Raw genomic sequence first — 23,062 nt, 5'->3', positions numbered from 1 at the left:
CTTTAGCCAACAGCAAGGAGCGTCTGCAACTGCACTCTTTGTATCCTGATGAGGATGTTGGTTTAGCATGCCGGGACATGTCTGCTGTTCACTTTGAGGCTGATCACAGTGACTTATTGCATTCTACTAGTTCTTCCTCCACTGCTGCTCCAACTTCTGACACTACTGCACTTCAACAGGCGCATTCAGGCAGTACATCTGCACCCCAGGAAACAATTCAGGTTACAGTTGACAGCACAGAAGAAGCAGACGTACAGGTGCTTCCTCATTCTGAGCCTGCTGTACATGATGAGCGCCCTGCTGAAGACGTTCGTGACATAGCAGTGAGTTCTGCTGAGGGGTCTCGTAACTCAGCTGAGAGTTCTATGAGTTCTGAGAGTTCTGATGCTCATGAGAGTTCTGCAGCATCTCCTACCTCTATTACTTCTCCAGAGACCGTAACTCTGTCTAATGAAGAATTGGGAAGAGGTAAACGCACCAAAATTGATAATATTCGAAACAAAGATTTTGTTCGATGGGAGGGTATTCCTAAGAAGACTAACACGACATTGGTTTCCCCAGAGTCTTCACCTATACCAATCAAGTCCTCAGGTACTCCCTATCCTATAACACATTATGTGAATTGTAATGCCTTTTCTGTTGCACATCGCAATTTTGTTGCAGCTATTTCCAATGATGTTGAACCAACTTCATTCAAAGAGGCTATGCGTGATCCGAGATGGCGCAAAGCAATGAAGGAAGAAATTGATGCACTGATTGCCAATGGCACATGGACAATTGAAGATCTTCCTCCTGACAAATCTGCTATTGGTTGTATGTGGGTTTTCCGGATTAAGCGGAAATCTGATGGCTCTGTTGAGCGCTACAAAGCTAGATTGGTTGTCTTTGGTAATCATCAAAAGGAAGGAATCGATTTCACTGAGACTTTTGCTCCCACAGTAAAGATGGTTACTGTACGAACTCTTCTTGCTGTTGCTGCCATCAATAACTGGGAGCTAGTTCAAATGGATGTTCACAATGCGTTTCTTCATGGTGATTTAAATGAAGAGGTATTTATGCGACTTCCCCCTGGTTTTAATAATGGTTTATCAGGCAAAGTTTGTAGTCTTCACAAGTCTTTGTATGGTCTACGACAGGCTCCACGGTGTTGGTATGCAAAGATAGCAACTGCTTTGCGTACATATGGTTTCTCTACAAGTGCTTTAGATCACTCATTATTTATCTATCGCAAAGAAAATATTCTTATGTATATTCTTGTATATGTGGATGATCTTGTTATTGCTGGAAACAATAGGGTTGCCATTCGAGATTTTCAAGAGTATCTCAGCAAATGTTTTCATATGAAGGACTTGGGAAAATTAAAATATTTTCTTGGTATTGAGGTAGCTAGAAGCTCCAAAGGGATCTTTCTTTGCCAACGAAAATATGCTCTAGATATTTTGACAGAAACCGGTCTACTTGGATCTAAGCCATCTAGTGTTCCTATGGAGGAAAACCATCGTCTAGCTCTTGCATCAGACACGCTCATGAATGATCCTGCTCGTTATAGAAGGTTGGTGGGGCGACTGATTTATCTAAATATTACACGACCAGATTTGTGCTACTCAGTTCATATTTTGTCTCAGTTCATGCAACGTCCAACTCAATCCCAGTGGGATGCTGCACTTCGAGTTGTTCGCTATTTGAAATCTAGCCCTGGCCAAGGTATTTTACTACGGGCCGATTCAAACTTCGTTCTTAATGCTTATTGTGATGCAGATTGGGCTAGTTGTCCACTTAGTCGTCGTTCACTTACTGCACACTTTGTGTTTCTTGGCGGTTCTCCTATCTCTTGGAAAACGAAGAAACAAACAACAGTTTCTCGCTCCTCAGCCGAAGCAGAATATCGTGCCTTAGCTTCAACAACTTGTGAGATTATCTGGTTAAAAGGATTACTTCGAGGTCTGGGTATAGGACATCCACAACCAGTCTCGCTTCACTGTGATAGTCAAGCTGCCTTGCATATTGCTAACAATTCGGTCTTTCATGAACGTACAAAACATATTGAGATTGATTGTCATTTTGTGCGTGATGAAATACTACGAGGTACCATTATTCCATCTTATGTTCACACTACTTCTCAGTTAGCTGACATTTTGACAAAAGCTTTGGGACGTCAGCAATTCCAAAATCTTCTTCTCAAGTTAGGCATTTCGACTCTCCATGCTCCAACTTGAGGAGGGGTATTGGGTATTAAATGTATATTCTTGTATATATTGCAAAATATTCACTTACCTAGATATAGAGATATTTACTTTTGTTAGGAGATCACAAAATATCCTTTGTATCAAAGCTCTTCTATATATGAGCCTCTTTTGTAACAAGAACGGCAAGAGAAATAAAACCTTTCTTCTTCATAATATCTTGTCAATATCTTGTCTCGTCTTGATTCCAACACTGCCTATGGAGTCAACTTGGAAAATCCCCCAGGTTGATTCGAAAAGCAGTGATAGCCGATATCAATGTCGGTACGGCCATTAGCATGTCGGACCCTCTCATTCATCTACCAATTCTTTGATGAGATGTCTTTTTGGATGAAATACTTTTATCTGCTAGCTTGTGCTTGCCCCTGTGGAAGCCGATTTGGGTGGTGATTGGTGAAGAATCTCAGACCATGTAATGACTGTCTTGCTACAACATAAAGATAATTGCTAAGTTTTCACCATTTCAGCAATGGATTTCGTTTCTGAACCTTCATATCAAGGAAGACAGGGTCATAACACCTGTCCGACACGCCAATGCCTAACATCGGTTGCAGATTAATTGTGAAAACTAGAATGTTAGTTCGGCCAATTCTGAAAATTTTATTTAAAGCATTTCTTCGTAAAAATGATTGACATGACATGCCAGTGCATAAGAACATAATTATTACAAGTTTGCTGTAACATATTTGGCAAATATTTAAGTTCCGACTACCTTTTACGAGTACTAAGACTTGCCGCAGGAATTTTAAGGAAATAACTAAACTATGAAATACAAAATAGAATAAACAGCACTCCAAGAAAATTCACCCATATTTCTTGCACTGGTTCTTAGTTTACTCTACCGCACTTCTTCCGAATCTCTCCCTTAGATCCAGTGAGAGGCTTAATGTTTCCCATCTTGATCATGGCTCTAACAAAATCAGCATTAAAGAGGTTGGGGTTTTTGGCGTATCTTTGAACTTGGGAGTCAGTCGATCCGCCGTTGAAAAGTTGTTGATCAGAATGAAGTAGGCCTTTCTTGCTGACAAGATTCTTATAATAGTTGTTGTCAAATGAATTTGGAGTTTGAACGTCTAATGGTGCTAGATTGTTGTCTCCTGATCCTGAAGTCCTTGGGCATTTACTCTGTTTCTGAGCCGCGAAAGAACTGTCGATGTTGGTCTCGTTATAAATACGAGTTCTAAAGTTTGTGCATCTTGCTAGTCCAATTGTGTGAGCACCTGTTGATTAAATAATGAATATATGGTTGTAACTTAGAGAAGGAAAGATCGACCATGTGAGAGACTCATACCGGATAACGCAACCATGTCCTTCTTTGAGAGACCTTGAGCTTTGTAGCTTGCTATGAGATTTGAAAGGCTAGACGTTGGAGGGGGAATGTTGTTATTAGCAGCAGACTTGCTTGCAGTTCTTGCGTCCCTTCTTCCGAGCGGTACTTTCCATTTCGGTCCACCAAGCTGAATTGTACATGAAATATGAATCAAAAATTATTAGTGATGGCATGCCAATAGGAAGAATTGGCAACATCTATTATTTTCTTCTTCGTGATGAGAACATAAAGCTGATCAGAGTACTACTTACGAGTACAACAGATTCTCGAGCAGCCATTGTCAGGATATCTGCACATGACACTACCCCTGGGCACACCTTCTCTACTGCAGTCTTTATATCATCAATAACATTGAACCCCCTCACAGAATTCTGATTAGGATTCGCGTTTTGCTCCCCTGTGAAATTTGATGTGTCATCGAGCAGAATTGAACCATCACATCCCTGATAAAGTACACGAGATAATCAATAATACCAAAGCTGTCAATCCATGAATAAATTTGAGAAATCCACTGGCAAAAGGAAAAATTAAATAGCGTAAAGAAGAAAATTACATTGACAAAGCAGTCATGAAAATGCAAGCGGAGAAGAGAAGCACCCATTCTTCGTTCTTTGGATACCGCTGCGCTAACAACAGATTTCACAGTAGAGAAAATATGTTTACATGATTTGGAGTAATAATTTACTGAGAGTTTAGCATTAGAACTTCCTATAAACAGTATCACAATAAAGAGGACCAGTACTTTGGAAGAGGAAGCCATTGCTTTCTTCTTTTTGTGGTGTACCTACAAATGAAGCGGATGACAATAAGTGTTTGTGAGTTTGTGTTGAATATACGCAGTGAAAACGTGTATTTATAGGAGGTTTTCAATCTGATCAATGCCCACCAAACTAACCCAAGAGAAGAGACAGCAAAAGTGGATTTTAGTTACCAAATTTCTCAATTATTGTTACTTTATTCGAAAGTTTAATATATTAATTGGGCGTACTAATGGTTTTTGTTTTTGTTGAACACGAACACATGGACTGGAAAACAAGCCATGAAACATAACGTTGACTGATGTGCGTATTGCACCTACTAATTGCCAAGAAAATGTCTGTATATGCAAGTCATTATAAGGGTATCGAATATTTTTCAACTCCGAGTTTACGGTCTTTCTTTGTATTCATGTATTTAGCCATTTCTAGATGTTCTTAACAAATAAAACATCTGGATGCCTTTTGCTGTATCTGGGATTGTGTACTTGTATAGAAGTATTGGTAGTTGGTTGCTAAACTTATGCATCATTTATACGAACTAGTTGCAAACGTACACTGTTTCGCATAGTTTATCGGGTAACATGCAATTAATCCGCAACCTAACTCGATAATGCAATAATTTCAATCCACCATGGCAAACGTAAGATAATGGAAAAAAGAGAGATTGAGATGAGAAAGGAAAAAGGAAGGTTTGGGACTGGAAAACAGAAAGATAGACAAGAAGAATCAAAGTAGAATTGATTGTGGTACATGAACACATCAAATCTAAATAACAATAATGGACATTGTTTGGACTTGTCTATTAGTACTATAGTGCAGCTAGTGACTTATCGCTTTGAGAAATTGTAGATAACCTAGTAGGTGTTTTAAAATTTGTGGATATATATGTCTTCATCATCTCTTTCTCTCTCGAGGTAGATATATACTTACCAGTCCGTTAGAGTTGCTATCCTGGTCGAGGTCAACTAGGCGTTGACTGCTGAAAATTATAATGTTGAAATTCTAGACACGCATGTGATGAAATGAGAAGTTTTAAGGACCTCCAGTTGTGACTATTTCAAGAGCCTGAAATAGTTTTCATTGTTTTAAATGGTTAATATGTGAAGCATGCATGGCAGAATATGCAATTAAGAGAGTATTTAGTTTTGTGATTCGTTGTGACAAAGGCATTTCAAAAGAAAATATTTTGCTCCATCGTTACAACCAACTATTTGGGAAATACGAACAACAATACTTAACCATTTCACTTAAGATCAATTCTTACTTATCAAGTGTTTTAGCAAGTATTATCATAACATCCCTCAACATATGGGAAGTTGTGATACTGATGGGTAAAAAAGATGTAGTTGCAGGAAATCCCACAACTAACACCTCTTTAACCATTTCTAGATCTAAATTTATTTAACATGAAAATTAAGACAAAAATGATGGAAATGTAAAATAAAACATAAGATTTACGTGGTTAGATCAATGTGATCTACATCCACGGAATTAGGGTTCATTATGATTGTTGAAATTACATTTAGATTATATTGAGACTCCATTAATGAGTGTCTGTCTCTTGCATATTCCTTGTTTAACCATCTGTGGGTCTTCTTCTCTGCAAAATAAACGCATAATTCCACCCTCTTATTCTTTTCTTCTCCCTAGAAGTTGTAGAAAATATGTAAAAAGTAAGAGTGTGGGGAGAGAGATTGGAACTCAAGTCAACAAGCTTGTTCACAACACCATTCACCATCTGTGCCAAACTTTGTTTGTACTTAGCTTTCATGTGATTTGATGTTGTTGTCAATCTAGCGCGAAGTAATAATAAATGTCGCATAGAAAAAACAGACGCGAGAGGGAAGAATTGATTCCACGACCTGCTACTTGCATTGTATCGCACATAACCAACTCTGCCAACCCTTCTATGCGAAATCACTGTGCGAAATAATCACCATCTCTCTTCTGTGCGAACAGTGCTAACCCTCTGCGAAGTAATCAAAGACCAACTATGCGAACCCTCTCGTGCAAAATAATTGATGACCGCACAATTGTACTGCCTCTCCTGTGCGAACTAACCATGCGAAATAATTGATGACCACACCACAAAAAGAAGTGCAAGGGGAAAGACTTGAATCCCTGACCTGCCTCTTCACCAATTGTGCTGACTTCTTTATGTGAAATAACTAAACGTCTGCAAAGTTTTATCCTTATCTTCGCCTGTAGTAGAAATAGTAAAAAAAGTGCATGTGGTGGGGTTCGAACGGGCGACTACGATCGCACAGTCTACCGCCTTAACCAACTATTGAACAGCCTCTACGGGAAATTAACGCATAATGTTTTTTACTTGTTCGTATACTCGTCCTTGGCATTTCATTGAAAATGTGCGGAAAATACCGCAGCTCGAACTATCTGTGCTGATATTCGCTTGTGATAGAAATCACAGCGCCAGCCTCTTATTCATATCTTCACATTCCTTCATTTTCTTCAAAGGTTTGCCTCTTGTTTTTTCTCCTGAACATGAAAATTTTCAACTGAAACTTCCATTTTTCTCCCCGAAACTTTGTAGATCTGGTAAGATTTGTTGCAGGTAGAATAAAATCCTTTACTCTCTCCCGGTTTCTAGCGCCAAAATGTAGTTGCAGGAAATCCCAAAACTAACACCCCTTTAACAATTTCTAGATCTAAACTTATTTAACATGAAAATGAAGATAAAAATGATGGAAATGTAAAATAAGACATAAGATTTACGTGGTTCGATCAATGTGATTTACATCCACAGGGTTAGGGTTCACTATGATTGTTGAAATTACATTTGGATTACATTGAGACTCCATTAATGAATGTTTGGAGCTCTAAGTTTGTGAAGGAAGAAGAAGATAATAATAATAATAATACAAATTCTGTTTTCTCTTTCTACAAATGTGTCTTCCTCTAAATTGTGTCCCTCTTGATCATATTTTCTCTCTCATACCCTTCTCTTTATATAGGTGTTTAAATTGTGGATGACAGCTAACATATAGTAAAGTACAGCTAATAAAACTCCTATTTCCGGAATCTTCTTGAGATACTACCGCACTCTCATGCCAAGTCTCTGGCACATTCATATGGGCTAAGCTATATTTTGCCCCTACATACCCGAACATCAACAGAGAGTAATTCTTCCCTATTTCAAGTCGGTGGGGAAAAAATTTATCAAGAGTACACATTTCTATGGAGTCAGTCGGGTAATGGGACAGTAAACATGTTGATTTTAAAATGAAATTACATCTAGTCAAATTACATCGACTCTAATCAACCCTTTAACACATAATTAAGCGCCCGTCAACCTCGTTTTGACGTGTAGTTTAATTGTCCAGATCTTTTTATAGGCTTCAACTATTATTTTTTACTTTTCAGAGTTTAGACTTTTTCTAGCTTAATTGATGCATCAAAAACCAAATAAAGCTAGTGAAGAGAAAGAAAAGCCTACACACATGCATTCAAGTCATAGACTAGTAGTTGGTAAATTAAAGGTGCACCCACTACTAACTAATTTTTGGACCAAATTCTTTGATTAGTTAAAAGCATAGTGTTAATGTTTCATCTTTTAGCTTGATTAATAGAGACATTTTGTTATCTTACAACACCTACCGATTTTTCGAATGTGAACGAGTTTGGAGTTTCGACAATTATGCGTCCAAACATCGCATTATGGATCCCACGACACCAAGCTCATTTGCGACGAAATTAAGAAAAAGAAGAGCAGAATAGATTGAAACCAATGGGATGATTGAATTGATTTAAGTCAGTATCAGTATTTGAACATGAAGATGCATGCCATATATATGCCTGAATAATGGTAATTGCATGGAACCCACGCAGAATGGACTGGAACCGACAGAATGATCACTGAATCGATTTAAATCTGTTCGTATCGATCAGTATTTGAACGGAAGATGCATGGTATATGATCGTATATTATGGTAATTGCATGGGTCAGAAAATGTAGACAACTACTTATAACAAATTCATACCAAACTAGATGAGACATCCCTTTTTGTTTTGCCTAATTTTTTCTTACCAATATAAGGGACCTCCATAAACAATAATGCTACCTAATTGCTTATCTTTTGCATTTCATTCTTTGCCACTGCTAGTTTCTCTCGGACAGTCTTTGTAAAAAAAATTGGCTATTAAGTTGTAAGGTGGTTATATTCCGCTTTCACATTATTGTAGGATCGAGCAAGAGAGAGGAGAGCACAAACGGAAACATAAAAACGACTACATTGATAATCAGTTTGGTGTACATTCTTCCATGGCTTACTAGCCTAATTATAGTATCACAAACTTGACAATCACTCAAAGTACTGTTCTAATAAAAACAAACTCTAAATAAAACACACTTCTAGAAACACAAAGAAACTCTAATTATAGTAAAACTTTAAAACAAGCAACCAACACAACTTGCTCTTCTAATAACTCCAACTTCCAAATATCGCACAGTGTGTCAACATCATATGTTGATCCAACTTGACTGCGTCAACTGCAGCAGTTGATCCACTTGGACTGGATCAACATCATATGTTGATCCACGAACCAAATCACCATATCTTGGTTTAACTTCCAACATCCTCCCTTAAACCAAGATATCATTCAATGAGAATTCCGTAAATCTCCTTCCATTGATAAACGTTTGCACGTCCTTGTATTTTATCATTTTCTATTCCCCTTCTTCCATTGATAAACGTTAACACGTTCTTGTCTTTTCTCATACTAGAATTCCGTCATCATTATCAAACTCAATTCACAAACCGCAACTCAAATTGTAACTCGGCTAACAAATCTTCTTCATTTGCTTAACAACAATCATCAAACACTCACTTCGTACTGCTATCATAACATAGATTTAATCACAAACTTCTTTCACATTCTTCTTCATCGCAGCGGAACATAAACCTTTTAGCAAGCTAGAAACACCTCATTGTGCTCTATACAACTTGCTAATCAAACACAAAAACAAACTCATCATCGAGCATTGTAGCTCATCCACTCAACTCTTGTTTACCTACTTTACATGCAGGATTGCCACACTCTTGAAATTCCACACTGGAATTTCTTCACTTCTCGTCTCAAATCCCCACACTGGGATTACTTCAATTCTCAACAAGATCACACCCTTGTGACGTCTCTTCTCAAGCACATGCTTTATATTCATAATCACAACTCATGGGATTTTCACCCACTATTGTTGTTCTCTCTCACACATCACCCTTGGTGATTACTTCTCTTTTATTCACTGTTTCAATCTTCTTTACTTCTTCAAGATTGTCTCACAATCTTGTCTTCTTTACAAAGTCTGCCACACTTTGTAGGATTTCCAAGTTTCTCCCACAAACTCTTCAACCACACTTCAGATTAACATGTTTTAGCTTAAGCTCCTACCATCCTCCCTTAAGCTCAAACATATCCACCCAACTTTCCTTGTCATTCTAAGTCGTTGAATTCGATCAACTTCATCAAATTGTACCAGCCCTCCCTGACTGCAATACCAACTTTGATCTTCTCTTGTGTCTATTTCGAATCAATAACCTAACCCTTTGAATCAACCACTCACCCAAAGCTTCTTACCTCAAATCTGCTTTCTGCAACGTCTCTGCCAGAAACTGTCACACTCTTTCACTGTTATAACACTTTTGTTACTGTCATTAACTGTGACACTTATTTCTGTTACACTTATGTTAAACTGTAACAACTCTTCTGTAACAATTCTGTAACTGTGATTGTCTTTTCCTATACTGTTACAAATTTTCAACAACACCTTTTTTTTTAATACCAACTTGAGCCGAAAACTTCAAACCCAAACCATCTGTGTTGCGGGTTCTCATCCTAACATCTCCGTCTTCACCACTCATTCTCCATATTCATGATCTCTATCACCGATAATGGCAACTGATATCATTATGACTTTCCACCAATCAATACCAGCAGCAGTATCATCGTCTTCCATGTTTTCTCGGCATCAATATCATGCCGTAAACACAATTCCTAAGATACTTCGATCAGCCACCGTCAGTAGAACACTAACGAGCCACTTTCCTTCCTGACCTCAAAATATTCTATAAACCCATTAATCACCAACTCTGGTCACCATCCTTGTTTACGTCCAACTGAAATCTGATCACCAATAATCAACAGTTTATGCCAGCATATCTCGCTCAAGAACTGAACTCAAACCTTACCTTTGTATCCAAGCTACAGATTCATGTCAGCAGTAACAAGTTTCCTTTGTTTATCAAAAACGTCTAAAACCAAGCCCTAGTCCTTCGCAACTAGTCACACAAACGCTTCTAGTTTCTCTTCTTGTTTATAGAACTCTCGACCTACGCCTTCTTCACAATTATCATCAGAAATTTGCACACAAGTTTGTTTCCTCTTTTATCTCGACTTGCTGATAATCCGAACAAACCCATCTTTAACATGTTTGCCAGCGATAGCCTTAGCCCTTAATAATGTTGGAGAATAACAATTAAAAATTAATCAAACAACTAAATAATATAAGAGGCACTTATCTGATTTTTGTGTGTTCTCCTTAGTCAACTGTTAATGTCTTGAACATCCTGCTAAACACCATGGAAACAAGAAAACGGTAATGGTAGATTGAGGCGCATGTTCAACATACTGTCCTTAAGAAAAGAATGCCCGGCTACACTCTGAAAAAGATGATGCTATAGCCCTACGGGTACATCTGCCTCCAAGATACAACAAACTTAACAAGCTTGAATAGCACATTCAAACTTGTCCTTCTAGAACTTGGCAGCGGAAAACTCACGAATCGTTAACACTTAAAAAACCCTCGTATCAAACATCGAAAAACGAAGAAAAAGTACTAAAAACCCTCGGGGATATAAGAGAGGTTTTTCTATATATATCGGCAAAAAAAAAAATTCTTCATATATAAAACCCTAACTCAAATCCAAAAAATATATCGTAAACTTATCCCGTAAAAAATTAAGAGATAAAATTTGGAAGGTCTTTTTATTTTTTGGAAAAACCTTTTTATTAGTAATTTTTATTCACATAAAACTGTATTTTTTCCAACAATCCCCCACATGAATAAAAATACGATAAAACACGGAAAACAAGAAATATCACGAATAAGCATAGGTGTCCATAAGGTCTTGAACCTTTGCTTAGTGAGAGGTTACCCGAACTACTTATTAGCCAGTGTCCATTAGGTCTTGAACTGTCTAACATTTGGTGTAACTCGCGATAACAACCACACATGATATCTCCACGGTTGCTGCCAAGCTCCGCCGTTGTGTCCATTTTGGCCCTGGACGTCTTGTTTCTCAGAATGCTCTAGAGAATTAGCTCATATTCTCATAGAAAGCGACCCACTTCCTCATTCAGATAGGTGAGTTCCATTAAGAGTGTTCACTGCTACACCCCACTTCAATCTTAAATTGAAACTATGGAACTCATTAAGACTTATTAAAAGTCACCCTTCACATGCAGTCACACTATCACATCTACACCATAGGAAAGGGACAGAGAATATAATTCTCTGATAGTGTTTACCTTTACCCGCCATAAATTAGTTGTCTCATTCGAAACCTTGATCTTGGGATCTCCAGTCAGCAAGGTTGAGTATCCTTCATGGCAAGTTTATTTTATATGAGCTTAAGTCCCATTCCCCCTCGATGTATAATTACGAACTATCTCTTTAGAAAATCCTTTCGTCAAAGGACCACTAATTTTTATGTTGACTTCCCTAAGTCTGTGAGGTTCTCTTTTGACTTTACATGTCTACTGAGACCTCTTTTTGACTTCACGAATCAACTAAAATTACTTCATTAAAGAGTATAGTTTCCTTACCGAATTAGCCTTATCCGAGTATGTCTAGACTTTGTCATTGCTCATTTACTTTAGACTCACATAGTCAATTGAGTTTATGCAATGATGGCCACAGGCTTCGGTCACAGAGGAATATCTTCTAAGAAGCATCTTAGTAATCATTCGTCTTCTTCTTATGCTTGAATTAAAGCACACGAACTTTGATTTCTTCAATATACAAGTTCATCTTTTCTGTTTTAAGGACTTCCTTAGACAGACACTCCTTAAGAGAATACACACATAGGCTAAGATTGTTACATAGCCTGAAACAACAACATCTCTTAAGGTCAGTACATTATGTATTACATACACAATTTAAGATGTACCTCAAGTATTGCAAGTCGTATTGCAAGTCTCTGATCAGATCATCCCGGTAATTCTTTTGAGATACTAGTGTATTTGTATACGCCTGCTATACTGCACATTTACAACACACATTAACCGCATCGAGTTTGACAAAGACCATTTCCTTCAGAATATCTTCTGGTTCACTTAGATCCTTTAGATCATATCAATCAACTCGGTCTTTCAGTCAAATCGTAAATATCACATTACTATTCACTAGTACTTTCTTTATAGCTACCTCAAAATTAAGGTTAGTGCAATATATATCACATATTTGTAATTAAACATGTACCTCATGCATTCCAATCTCTCGACCTCTAGTCAGAGCATCCTGGTGATTTCCCAGGGTAAATGCGGATATGCACATCTTTTTTACAACACATAAACACGTTAGACAGAAACTATTTCCTCAAAATTTCTTTTGATTACTTACTGATCCTTTAGACCACGTCAAAACACATTAGTTTCCTGCCAAATCTTCAAAATCTGAAATTTTTTAGTGGTTGTAAAATATATAACAATGGAATACCGAAATATATGCATTATTCACTAACATATATATACAATCCGGTTGTATAAGGTACACGTCATGTTTTCTTACCTAGTAGTTTGTCTCACATCTTGATCAACCCTTCAAGGATACCACCACTACGACTACTTATGTATCGTTACACAGTTACACCCAATTAACGCATACAGTAAAGAAACTTACTGTATTGTAAAAAACAAGCCAAAGTAATCTCTGATTACCTTTTTTCTCTGGATCACCGCTGCCTGGCATGGTCCTTAATCTCATATCTCTGCGAACTGTCACAGTTGAGGAATATAGATCATAGATATCAGCACCTCCACCTATAGCGAATTCTTGACAAACTTGGTCGGAATCAAATTAATTAACATTATGTATGCTATCAGCAGTGCGGTGCATCGAATTAAACAAGTCAAGGGGATTTCTTGATTTCTTTGACAAAGAAAAATCCAGCAATATGTTATTTTTCAACAAAACTCAGCATCCTTTGAATCGCACACAAGCAATAATTTTTAACAAAAATTCAAAGTTCAAAATATGCATCAATATCCAGCAAATTCTATATGTACGTTTGCAACCAAACTGGCCAAAAGGCCTTTAACACGTTAAGCATTCCTATGACAAACAGCCCCCCACATTTAGATGATTTAAAATTAGTTAAGGCTTACCTCTTGCTTTGAGATAGTGCATAGCAGCAATGGGTACAACAACTAATCATCACAAAATGATCCTCATCTCTTTTCGTTGAAATTCTCAGCACAAAACATCACTTTAAAGGTGTACAAACTTAAGTAACTTCTTAAAGACAGTCACATAATTGTTAAGCCTAACGTGATTTCCCTAGCACCTTTGCATGAGGATATGCATTGTAAATTAACTTACTCGTACTGCCAGGTATGTTTTCGCATGATGGAGGACTCACTTTCATTGGCACAATCTAGTGTTCCAGTTCCCGCATCCATCGCCTCATCTTTGCACGCAATTTATTTACCTGACTAACAAGATCTTATGTGGTTTCCTGTGTGGCACCTAGCATAGCTTATACAAGCACAAGTCAGGGATTCAACACAGAGATTAATTGTTAATTAAGCTGAAAAATCATCAAACAATTCATAAGGATAATTGTTGTTTCTAGCTTCAACAGTCCCAGGATACCGGTAGCCCGCACTACTACTGGGAACTGGATGCTCACCGTAACCTGCTTGAGTAGTCCCATATGGCACATGACCACCAACCTGACCACCTTGAGCATATCCAGGTGCTTCATGAGCAGCAGGTTGACTATAACCAGAATGGGCACCTTGCTGAGTGTAAACATGAGGTGGTTGCTGCGTGTACTCATCATCAAAAACAGATGGTGCTGCACCGTCTGGAGAATATTTTTGCTGTGATGGGTGAAGATACATTCTCCACCCTCCTACCCCTTCCAAACTGAGAATACTATTTCTGATGTATTGGAGCAACATTTCACTTATTTGCGTGAGAGACTAGAATCGGCAATACTATAATTTTCCTTTTGAAGTAAATTCGCAAGGTATTCAATTATGAGAAACTGAAACAGAATTGTACCCCTTAAGTACATTCAACCTCACAGAATTTCTCGTCCTCAACTCGTATTGCATTTCCACTAAAAGGCAGTATATCACTCTCATACAAGTCGGTGTTTAAGGTTGCATCTATGACAATCCATGACCATCAAATGATTCTGTAAGACGAGGACGCTTCAACACCGACAATAAACACATGCTTCAACAGCTTTACTGACTTGATTTATTACAAGCATTATCAGATTGACCCGCTGGAAATCGTAGGAATTCTCAAGAGACGATCCCCAACTGGATTAGTCACCCCGGAGCACTCGACATGATATGCCGGATAGATTCCACCAACTGGTGAGACTCCCTCTCAATTTATACTTTCATAGCCAGTCTTCACCCTTCTCATGATAATCCACCCTGGTGAAGGTTTGTACTCAGAATTATGAGGCAGCAGCAGCATAAACAGAATCCCCTCTCCATGCATCAAGGACCTTAGAGTCTCCCATGCAGCAGCATGAGATTCTGGTGCAGAATTAGCCGTAGCATCTTCAAGGTCTGAAGCTGCAATCCAGTCAATTGATGGCCCTAACGAACATGCAATACAGGTGTGCAATAGGGCCTTCACAACAAACAAATAAGAATCTGTTAGGCCAATATACTTCCCGACTAGCGCTTTCCTGACAGAATTTTTAGATTGTCAAAAGTCTCTGCTCTTGTAGTCCACTCCTCTAAGTTGGGGGGTATCGCATTGCTTAGGCAATCCAGTTGTTTTAGAATGGCTAAATGGCCATTTTGGTTCTGCAGCAAAAGAGGAACATGCCAGATGTTTGGGACATCATGGACATTAAGAATATTATCCACCGCATGACAAAACTGTGATAGTTTCACTTTTGTGGCAACAACAGAGGCTGAAAAATAACTAAAATATATCAATTTTTTTCCTTGCACCAATGACCTGAGCTGAGCGACATGCTAACAAATGAGGAGTCAATCCCAGTGCCCGCAATTCTCGTACACTATGTTGTGTAGGCTTTGTTTTCTGGACAGTCTTTCCGAGATAATCCCCCCTCCTTTCTTTATCAAGCACCGACTGATATATCTTTCCTGTGGTTATATTGTTGTCTCTAGTAAGTCTAACATCCAAGAAGTGCTCATAGTTTCCCAGATCCAAATCAACCTCTCCCCCATCATCAAGAACAAAAACCTCCCCATGTTCAAATGGGGACACTGTACCAGCATCAGCGTTCAAGTGAGGGTCTACACAAACACATTAGAAGTGAACCAAAAACCCTTGCACAATTGCTCAGTTTATAATTTTTATTATCAATAAAAAAAAATTGTCTTAAGATTGTTGGAGAATAACAATTAAAAATTAATCAAACAACTAAATAATACAAGAGGCACTTATCTGATTTTTGTGTGTCTCCTTAGTCAACTGTTAATGTCTTGAACATCCTTCTAAACACCATGGAAACAAGAAAACGGTAATGGTAGATTGAGGCGCATGTTCAACATATTGTCCTTAAGACAAGAATGACTGGCTACACTCTGAAAAAGATGATGCTATACCTCTACGGGTACATCTGCCTCCAAGATACAACAAACTTAACAAGCTTGAATAGCACATTCAAACTTGTCCTTCTAGAACTTGGCAGCGGAAAACTCACAAATCGTTAGCACTTAAAAAACCCTCGTATCAAACATCGAAAAACGAAGAAAAAGTACTAAAAACCCTCGGGGATATCAGAGAGGTTTTTCTATATATATCGGCAATAAAAAAAATTCTTCATATATAAAACCCTAACCCAAATCCAAAAAATATATGGTAAACTTATCCCGTAAAAAACTAAGAGATAAAATTTGGAAGGTGTTTTTATTTTTTGGAAAAACCTTTTTATTAGTAATTTTTATTCACATAAAACTGTATTTTTTCCAACAAATAACAACCCAGCTTTGAACTAATTTCCTTAGTGGTGACATATTGAACACGCAACATATATATAACACGTATTCAACTCGAACACTGCTCGACATCCAACATATCACAAATCAGTAACCTTGTTTTCGTGACAGCATCTTCACTCCTTTGAAAAAACAATAACAACTCTTCATCATCTTTTTTTTTAACTCTGGAACCTTGGTGAAGACACACACCAACACAGCAACACGACAGACCTTCAAACAATTCTCTCTTCTTCTTCTTAAACTTTCAAACCCTAACGCAGCTTTTAAACAATTTGAACTTCGCACAATTCTCTAACTCTATCTCCTCTCCTCCCTTTTCCTCTCACTTTGCTCTGATACCAAATGTAGGATCGAGTAAGAGAGAGGAGAGCACAAACAGAAGCATAAAAACGACTACATTGATAATCAGTTTGGTGTACATTCTCTCATGCCTTACTAGCCTAATTATAGTCTCACAAACTTGACAATCACTCAAAGTACTTTCCTAATATAAACAAACTCTAAATAAAGCACACTTCTAGAAATACAAAGAAACTCTAAATATAATAAAACTATAAAACAAGCAACCGACAATTTTCTCTTCTAATTAACTCCAACTTCCAAATATCGCACAGTGTATCAACAACATATGTTGATCCAATTTGACTGTGTCAACTGCAGCAGTTGATCCACGAACCAAATCACCAAATCTTGGTTTAACTTCCAACAATTATTTTAAAATTATAACAAGCATCTGGTTTAAGAACTGTGACCATCTGAAAAATCTTAGGGGTATTTTTTTTGTGCCTTAACCTGGTCTGCGTGGTTATATCTAATTAGTATGCGGGTTTGAGGCTTGAGATTTCCTAATCTTTTAATTATCTTTGTTGAGTAAAAAAAATATTACAATCATTCGAGTGCATAACAACGTGGTGAAAAAGTATTTTTCAACCATCAAATTTCACATTAACTTACATATATATATATAATAATAAATTCGATGGGTTAAATGTGAGTGTTCATTCTACACAGAAAAATAGTCTTAACAATTTATTTTTTTTGACGGCAAAGAGCAAAATATATTAAAAGGTTCAATATCACTAAAGCGGTGACAAAGTGACCAAATGAGAGTTACATGGACGTGTATATAACAACATTCCAATTACAAATAATTGTGGATAAAGAGAAACCAGCAAAAATATTCGTATGTTGTGTCCAATTGTATAACAAAGACTTAACCTCCATTATAATTTGTTTGGTATGCCTACTCAAATTTTGGTAGACAAATAACTCCACAAACGTTTAAGCCTCTTCTTACTTTTCTTGTTTTTCCATTCCCACAAAGTTCTTCTAATATCACTTGCAAGAACCCATCTGATTTCAAAGCTATTCACAAAATAGGACAAAACCTCAAAAATTGTTTTGCAATGTAAAAAAAGATGATTATTTGTTTCCTCATGAACACCACACAGTAAACAATTAGGATTCTGAACTGTACCTGCCTTATATTGTTGATCTAAAGTGGGAGCCCCATTATAACATAAAGTCCAAACTATAAATGAAACTTTTAGAGGTACCTTAGGATTCTAAAGTTGTTTGTCCGGAAATGAAATAAATACATCAATATCAAGAGCTGAATAAGCAGAAGACACCGTGAAACCTTCTCTGTTACCATACCTCCAATGTCTATCATCTGTAGCATTAACATCGAGAGTAGAAGTAGGGTAGCCAATTACCTGTAGCAGCTGTATTACTTCCTGCATTTCAAGCTCATTCAAAGCTCTAACAAACTGTAAATCCCATGCTCCTTGATCTGACACCCTATCCCGCACCGTGAGTTTTTTTGTCTTTGGATATTACAAATAAAGTAGGAAATCGGCTCCTAAGGGTCTGTTCACCTACCCAAACATCATCCCAAAAATAATACCAGACCCATCCCTTATAATCCAAGACATGCCAGATTTAGTGAAATCCCTAGCTTTTAGAATACCCATCCAAAGACTCCGACCAATAGTTTTACTTGATTTATTAGGGAACAATGCTTCGTTTATTCCTCCAAATTTTGCGCTATAGTTCTCCTCCACAAAACATGCTTCTCGCTTCCATAACGCCAAATCCATTTAGCATGAAGAGCTTTATTGACAAGATGCAACTTATTTATCCGCACACCTCCTCTGCATTTTGAAAGTGTAGCTCTCGACCATGAAACCCAACTTCTTTTTCTCGTTGTTGCACTCGAGCCCCAAAGGAAATTCCGCATAACTCTATCAAGTTCTTTAACTACACTGCTTGGAATCTGAAATAAATTCATGTAGTAAACTGGCTAGCTAGCTAACACACTATGTATCATAACTAACCTCTGCCCGTTTGATAAATACGTCATCTTCCATCCATCTAGCTTTTGTTGGAACTTTTGAATCACCTCATTCCAGACTATTTTTCACTTTGACTTACTGCCTAGTTGGATTCCCAAATAGTTCATAGGTAATTGAGTAGAAGAGCAACCCAAAATCTCCCCACATGCATCACCATTATGCAACTGCCCGAGCCCTACAATTGTTCTTTTTCTGAAGTTTACTTTCAGTCCAAATTTTTTTTTTCGAAAGCTATAAGGAGGTTCTTTAAGTTTTGCACCTGAATCTCATTATCATCTAGAAAAACTATAAGGTCATCAGCAAAATTAAGTTGAGTTATCACTGTACCTTGCTCCGCTACCTTGAAACCCGAAATTAATCCTTGATTGGCAGCTGATTAAAACATCAGTAGAGTACCTCGACAACTAGAATGAACAAAAATGGAGAAATCGGATGACCTTGTCTAATTCCCTTTTGACTTCTAAACATTTTAGTTGCTTCACCCTTGATTAAAACAACAAATCTTGGTGTAGTAATACAACATTTAATCCAGCTCCTCCACTTGTAACCAAAACCAAACCTTGCCAGCGTAGTATCCACACAACCCCAATTTAAGTTATCGAACGCCTTTTCAATATCCACTTTGCATATGATACCGGTTTCTTGACTTCTCAATCTTGAATCAATAAGTTCATAAGCTATTAATATTCCATCTTGAATCTTCCTACCATGAACAAATGCACCCTGGAATTCTAGAATAATGTATGGTATTGCCATCTTCATCCTTTCAGCTAGCAACTTAGAAATGATCTTATACACACTCCAAATAAGACTTATGGGTCTAAAATTGTGAAGTGAAACTGCACTTTTACATTTTGGAATTAAAGTTATATTAATGCAATTGATTCTCCAATCCAAAGTATAATTAGACTCAAATTCCTTAACTACCACCACTAAATCAAATTTAATTACCTCCCACGCCTGCTTATAAAATTCCATTGTAAAGCCGTCTGGACCCGGACTTTTATTCACCCCAAAATGATAAACCACTTGCTTGACTTCCACTTCAGTGAACTCTTTTTCTAGTGTAATACTATCCATAACAGATAAAGAAGGCATATCGAGATTATCAAAGCTAGGCCTAACCTTAAGACTCTCCGTGAAAAGCGAAGCATATAAAGATTATGTCTCCTTAGCAATGTTCTACCTATCAAAACACAAATTACCATTAATATTTAAACAATTCACACTATTCTTCTTGTATTTAAAATAATCCAATTGATGCAAGTAACTTGAATTCCTTTATCCATCTTTATCCCATCTTTCCTTCGCCCTTTGACTGAGTTTCCTAGCTAAAGATAGCGACAAAGACGTATGTTGAAGTTTAGCTTGTTCCTTTGCCACCACATCATCATCAGTCAAACCAGAAATCTCTTCTAGATTGTCAAGCACATCTATACTGAGTTCTAAATTGTCTATCTGAGATTTTAAATTACCAAAATTTGTTTCTGCCAATTTTTGATAAAAAACTTAACCGCTTGCAATTTCTTGGAAAAAATGTAGCTAGGCTTACCAGTAAAAATAAGAATATCCCACCAAATTTTTAGATTTCCCAAAAAATCTGGATGAGATAAGATGAAATTGTCCAACCTGAATGGTGATTTAACCTTGTCACCTGAATTGCAGCAAAGCATAATTTGTGCATGATCCGAGATAGGTCTGTTTAGTCTCATTTGAATTGGAGCAGGACAATGGGAATTGAACTCAGGAGATAGCAGAAATCTGTCCAGCCTGATTAACAGAGGTGGTTGTTGAGAGTTCGTCCACGTGAATCTCCCACCTGACAAGGGTAAGTCAATTAGAGAATATCTATTGACAAAAGATCTGAAAGATTTCCTGTTAGCCAAACCACCACCAGGCCTGTTTCTTTCATCTGCACTCAAAGTGGCATTAAAATCACCTCCAAGCATCCACGGCTCATCGAAAATCAATCTAATATCTCTCAGCTCTTGCCAAAATTGGCTATAATACCCAGCATCCGATGTACCATAAACAACAGTGAACACCCAAACAAAATCATCTGTGAGATTTCTGAACTTGATGATAGTAAAAGCTCCAAGTAAATGATCCTCCATCTGCACAACCCCCTCCTTCCACATCACAATAATCCCACCTGAAGCACCCTCAGATGCCAAGTAAACGTAAGTGCACCTATTACTACCCCAAAGAGATCGAATTAAAGCATCATCAACAATTTCTCTCTTTGTTTCTTGAATTCTAACGATATTAGGGTTATTCTTTCTTATTGCATTCCTTATAGCAACTAATTTATTATCCTTCCCTAAACCCCTGATATTCCAACTGAGAATTTTGTGTTCCATTAACAAACCAAATTATCCCTAGTGGCAATCGGATTGAAACTTACCTCAACATCTGAATTTTCATCTTCACAAGTAAAATTCACTGCATCAATTTTATCTTCTTCCCGTATGTCTTGTAAACCCTCTACAGCATCATAATTATCAAGTCCGTCCCCATCCACGGTTAAGGGAATTTCCATGTTTACTGAAGTCGTCAAATCCCTATCCACGATTTCTCTGGTGATGTTATTCATTGATGGGTGTTCGATAAATAGACCTATATTTTTGTCAAAATCGACTTATTCCTTTTTTTCCTAACTGTGACCCAAGGAATAGAGATATCATCAATCGGTTCTTGCTCCAAATTCTGGTTGTTTATGTGCACCCCTTATTCGAATATCAGCCACCTTTCTCCAGACTTTAGTTAGTTTTTTTACCACCGTACAATCCGAAGGATTTGAATTAGAAGCGTTTGAAAAATAAGAAGCAGTCGAACCCGTGTTAATTGCTGGCTTATTTTCCGGAGGCAGATTAGCCTTATTCAAAATTTCATCTGCATGTTCCGGATTCTGTGAATTCAACATGGTAACTTTTGACTGTCTCAGATCATAAACTTGATCATGATTGTCTAAACAAACAATTACCGATTTTATCTTAGGTGTTTTTTGAGTTTTTTGAACACCTGCATTATGAATCCACTCAATGGATAACCATTTTCCTTTGAACAATACAGCCGCTGGAATGTTTTGAATTTGAGACCTAACTTTTAACTTGCAGCAATTAAGTTTTGAAAAGTTAATGGTTTCGTCATGTATATCTAACATCTTAGCCCAAGAGCCACAAGTTTTTTCAAAAGACTGAATTTCCTGTTATTGAAGACTAATTATTATTTCCTAAAGTTAGCCGTGGTTATTTAGGGAAGGGGTTTCCTAAACCGGCTAGGATTCTTGGTGGCCAAGTTTGTAACCTATATAAATAGGTAATTAGGCCTTATAGAATTTTATTGTGTAGAAAACGATTAAGAGATCGGTGAGAGATTTCTTGTATAGCTTTTTGACAGGTGTCTAAAACACCTAATTTTATATCTAGTATTTATGCTTTCTTTGCTATTTTTCTTGTAAATTATGTATCTTATTTTGAATTTGAGTTATTAGGTATTTTGGAGTCGTTTGGAGCAAAAGAAGGAGAAAACGTCCATTTGGAGCGTAAAGGAAACAAAGTCAATTCACTGGCGAGTTATACTTGGAGCTGACTAAGGTTGCACAAAGTAGGCGAAGAACGAACGGTCAGTTCCCCGAAACTGACAACTGAGCAAGGAAGAGTGTAGGCAGTCAGTTCTGCGAAACTGACATGCCATAAATGAACTGGGTGTCCTTTATCCTAATGTACCGGGTGTCAATATCAATTCCACTTCCTACACAAATTTAGAATTCAGAGAAGTTGTAATTCTTCTCATTATTCAGTCTGAAACCGAGAGATATGCTGTTGTTGGTGGTGATAATAAACTCAGGGAGATTGAGAAGAAGTTGTTACTGCTGAGAGAATCAGATCGAAGATATGATCGATTGAGAGCTATCGTGGTGGTTTTCTGCTAAGTGATTTCGTCGGAAGAGAAGAACATGGAGAAACACAGAGTTAGGGTTTAATCACGGGAAGAAAGATGGGTTTGAAACTTTGAAACAAATCTCGAATTTGTGAATGTCTAGGTGTGAAATTTAAGATCTCAGAGAGGGGTTTTCTGTTGATTTACGAATTAGGGTTTGAAATGATTCAGATGGTTGATATTTTTGGTCCTGGTGGTGAG

The 23,062-nt window shown here is 37.4% G+C and overlaps 2 protein-coding genes and 1 pseudogene across 2 annotated transcripts; all 3 read right to left on the bottom strand.

The window, feature by feature from the left end:
* Nucleotides 1-2,819: 2,819 nt before the first annotated feature.
* On the bottom strand, nt 2,820-4,389 carry LOC113357801 (peroxidase 4-like). Its single transcript, XM_026601259.1, has 4 exons — nt 4,127-4,389; nt 3,825-4,016; nt 3,535-3,700; nt 2,820-3,463 (listed from the first exon to the last, which is right to left on the bottom strand). The coding sequence occupies exons 1-4, from the start codon at nt 4,331-4,333 to the stop codon at nt 3,072-3,074; spliced, it is 957 nt and encodes a 318-aa protein (XP_026457044.1). The 5' UTR covers nt 4,334-4,389; the 3' UTR covers nt 2,820-3,071.
* Nucleotides 4,390-14,967: 10,578 nt separating this feature from the next.
* On the bottom strand, nt 14,968-18,664 carry LOC113360213 (annotated as a pseudogene).
* Nucleotides 18,665-20,200: 1,536 nt separating this feature from the next.
* On the bottom strand, nt 20,201-21,279 carry LOC113360212. Its single transcript, XM_026603747.1, has 2 exons — nt 20,472-21,279; nt 20,201-20,406 (listed from the first exon to the last, which is right to left on the bottom strand). Exons 1-2 carry the CDS (start codon nt 21,277-21,279, stop codon nt 20,201-20,203), a joined length of 1,014 nt encoding a protein of 337 aa, XP_026459532.1.
* Nucleotides 21,280-23,062: the final 1,783 nt, after the last annotated feature.

The sequence above is a fragment of the Papaver somniferum genome, chromosome 3 (assembly GCF_003573695.1).
Source record: "Papaver somniferum cultivar HN1 chromosome 3, ASM357369v1, whole genome shotgun sequence".
In the NCBI taxonomy this organism is placed as follows: Eukaryota; Viridiplantae; Streptophyta; class Magnoliopsida; order Ranunculales; family Papaveraceae; genus Papaver; species Papaver somniferum.
This window is presented reverse-complemented; position numbering and strand designations above follow the sequence as displayed.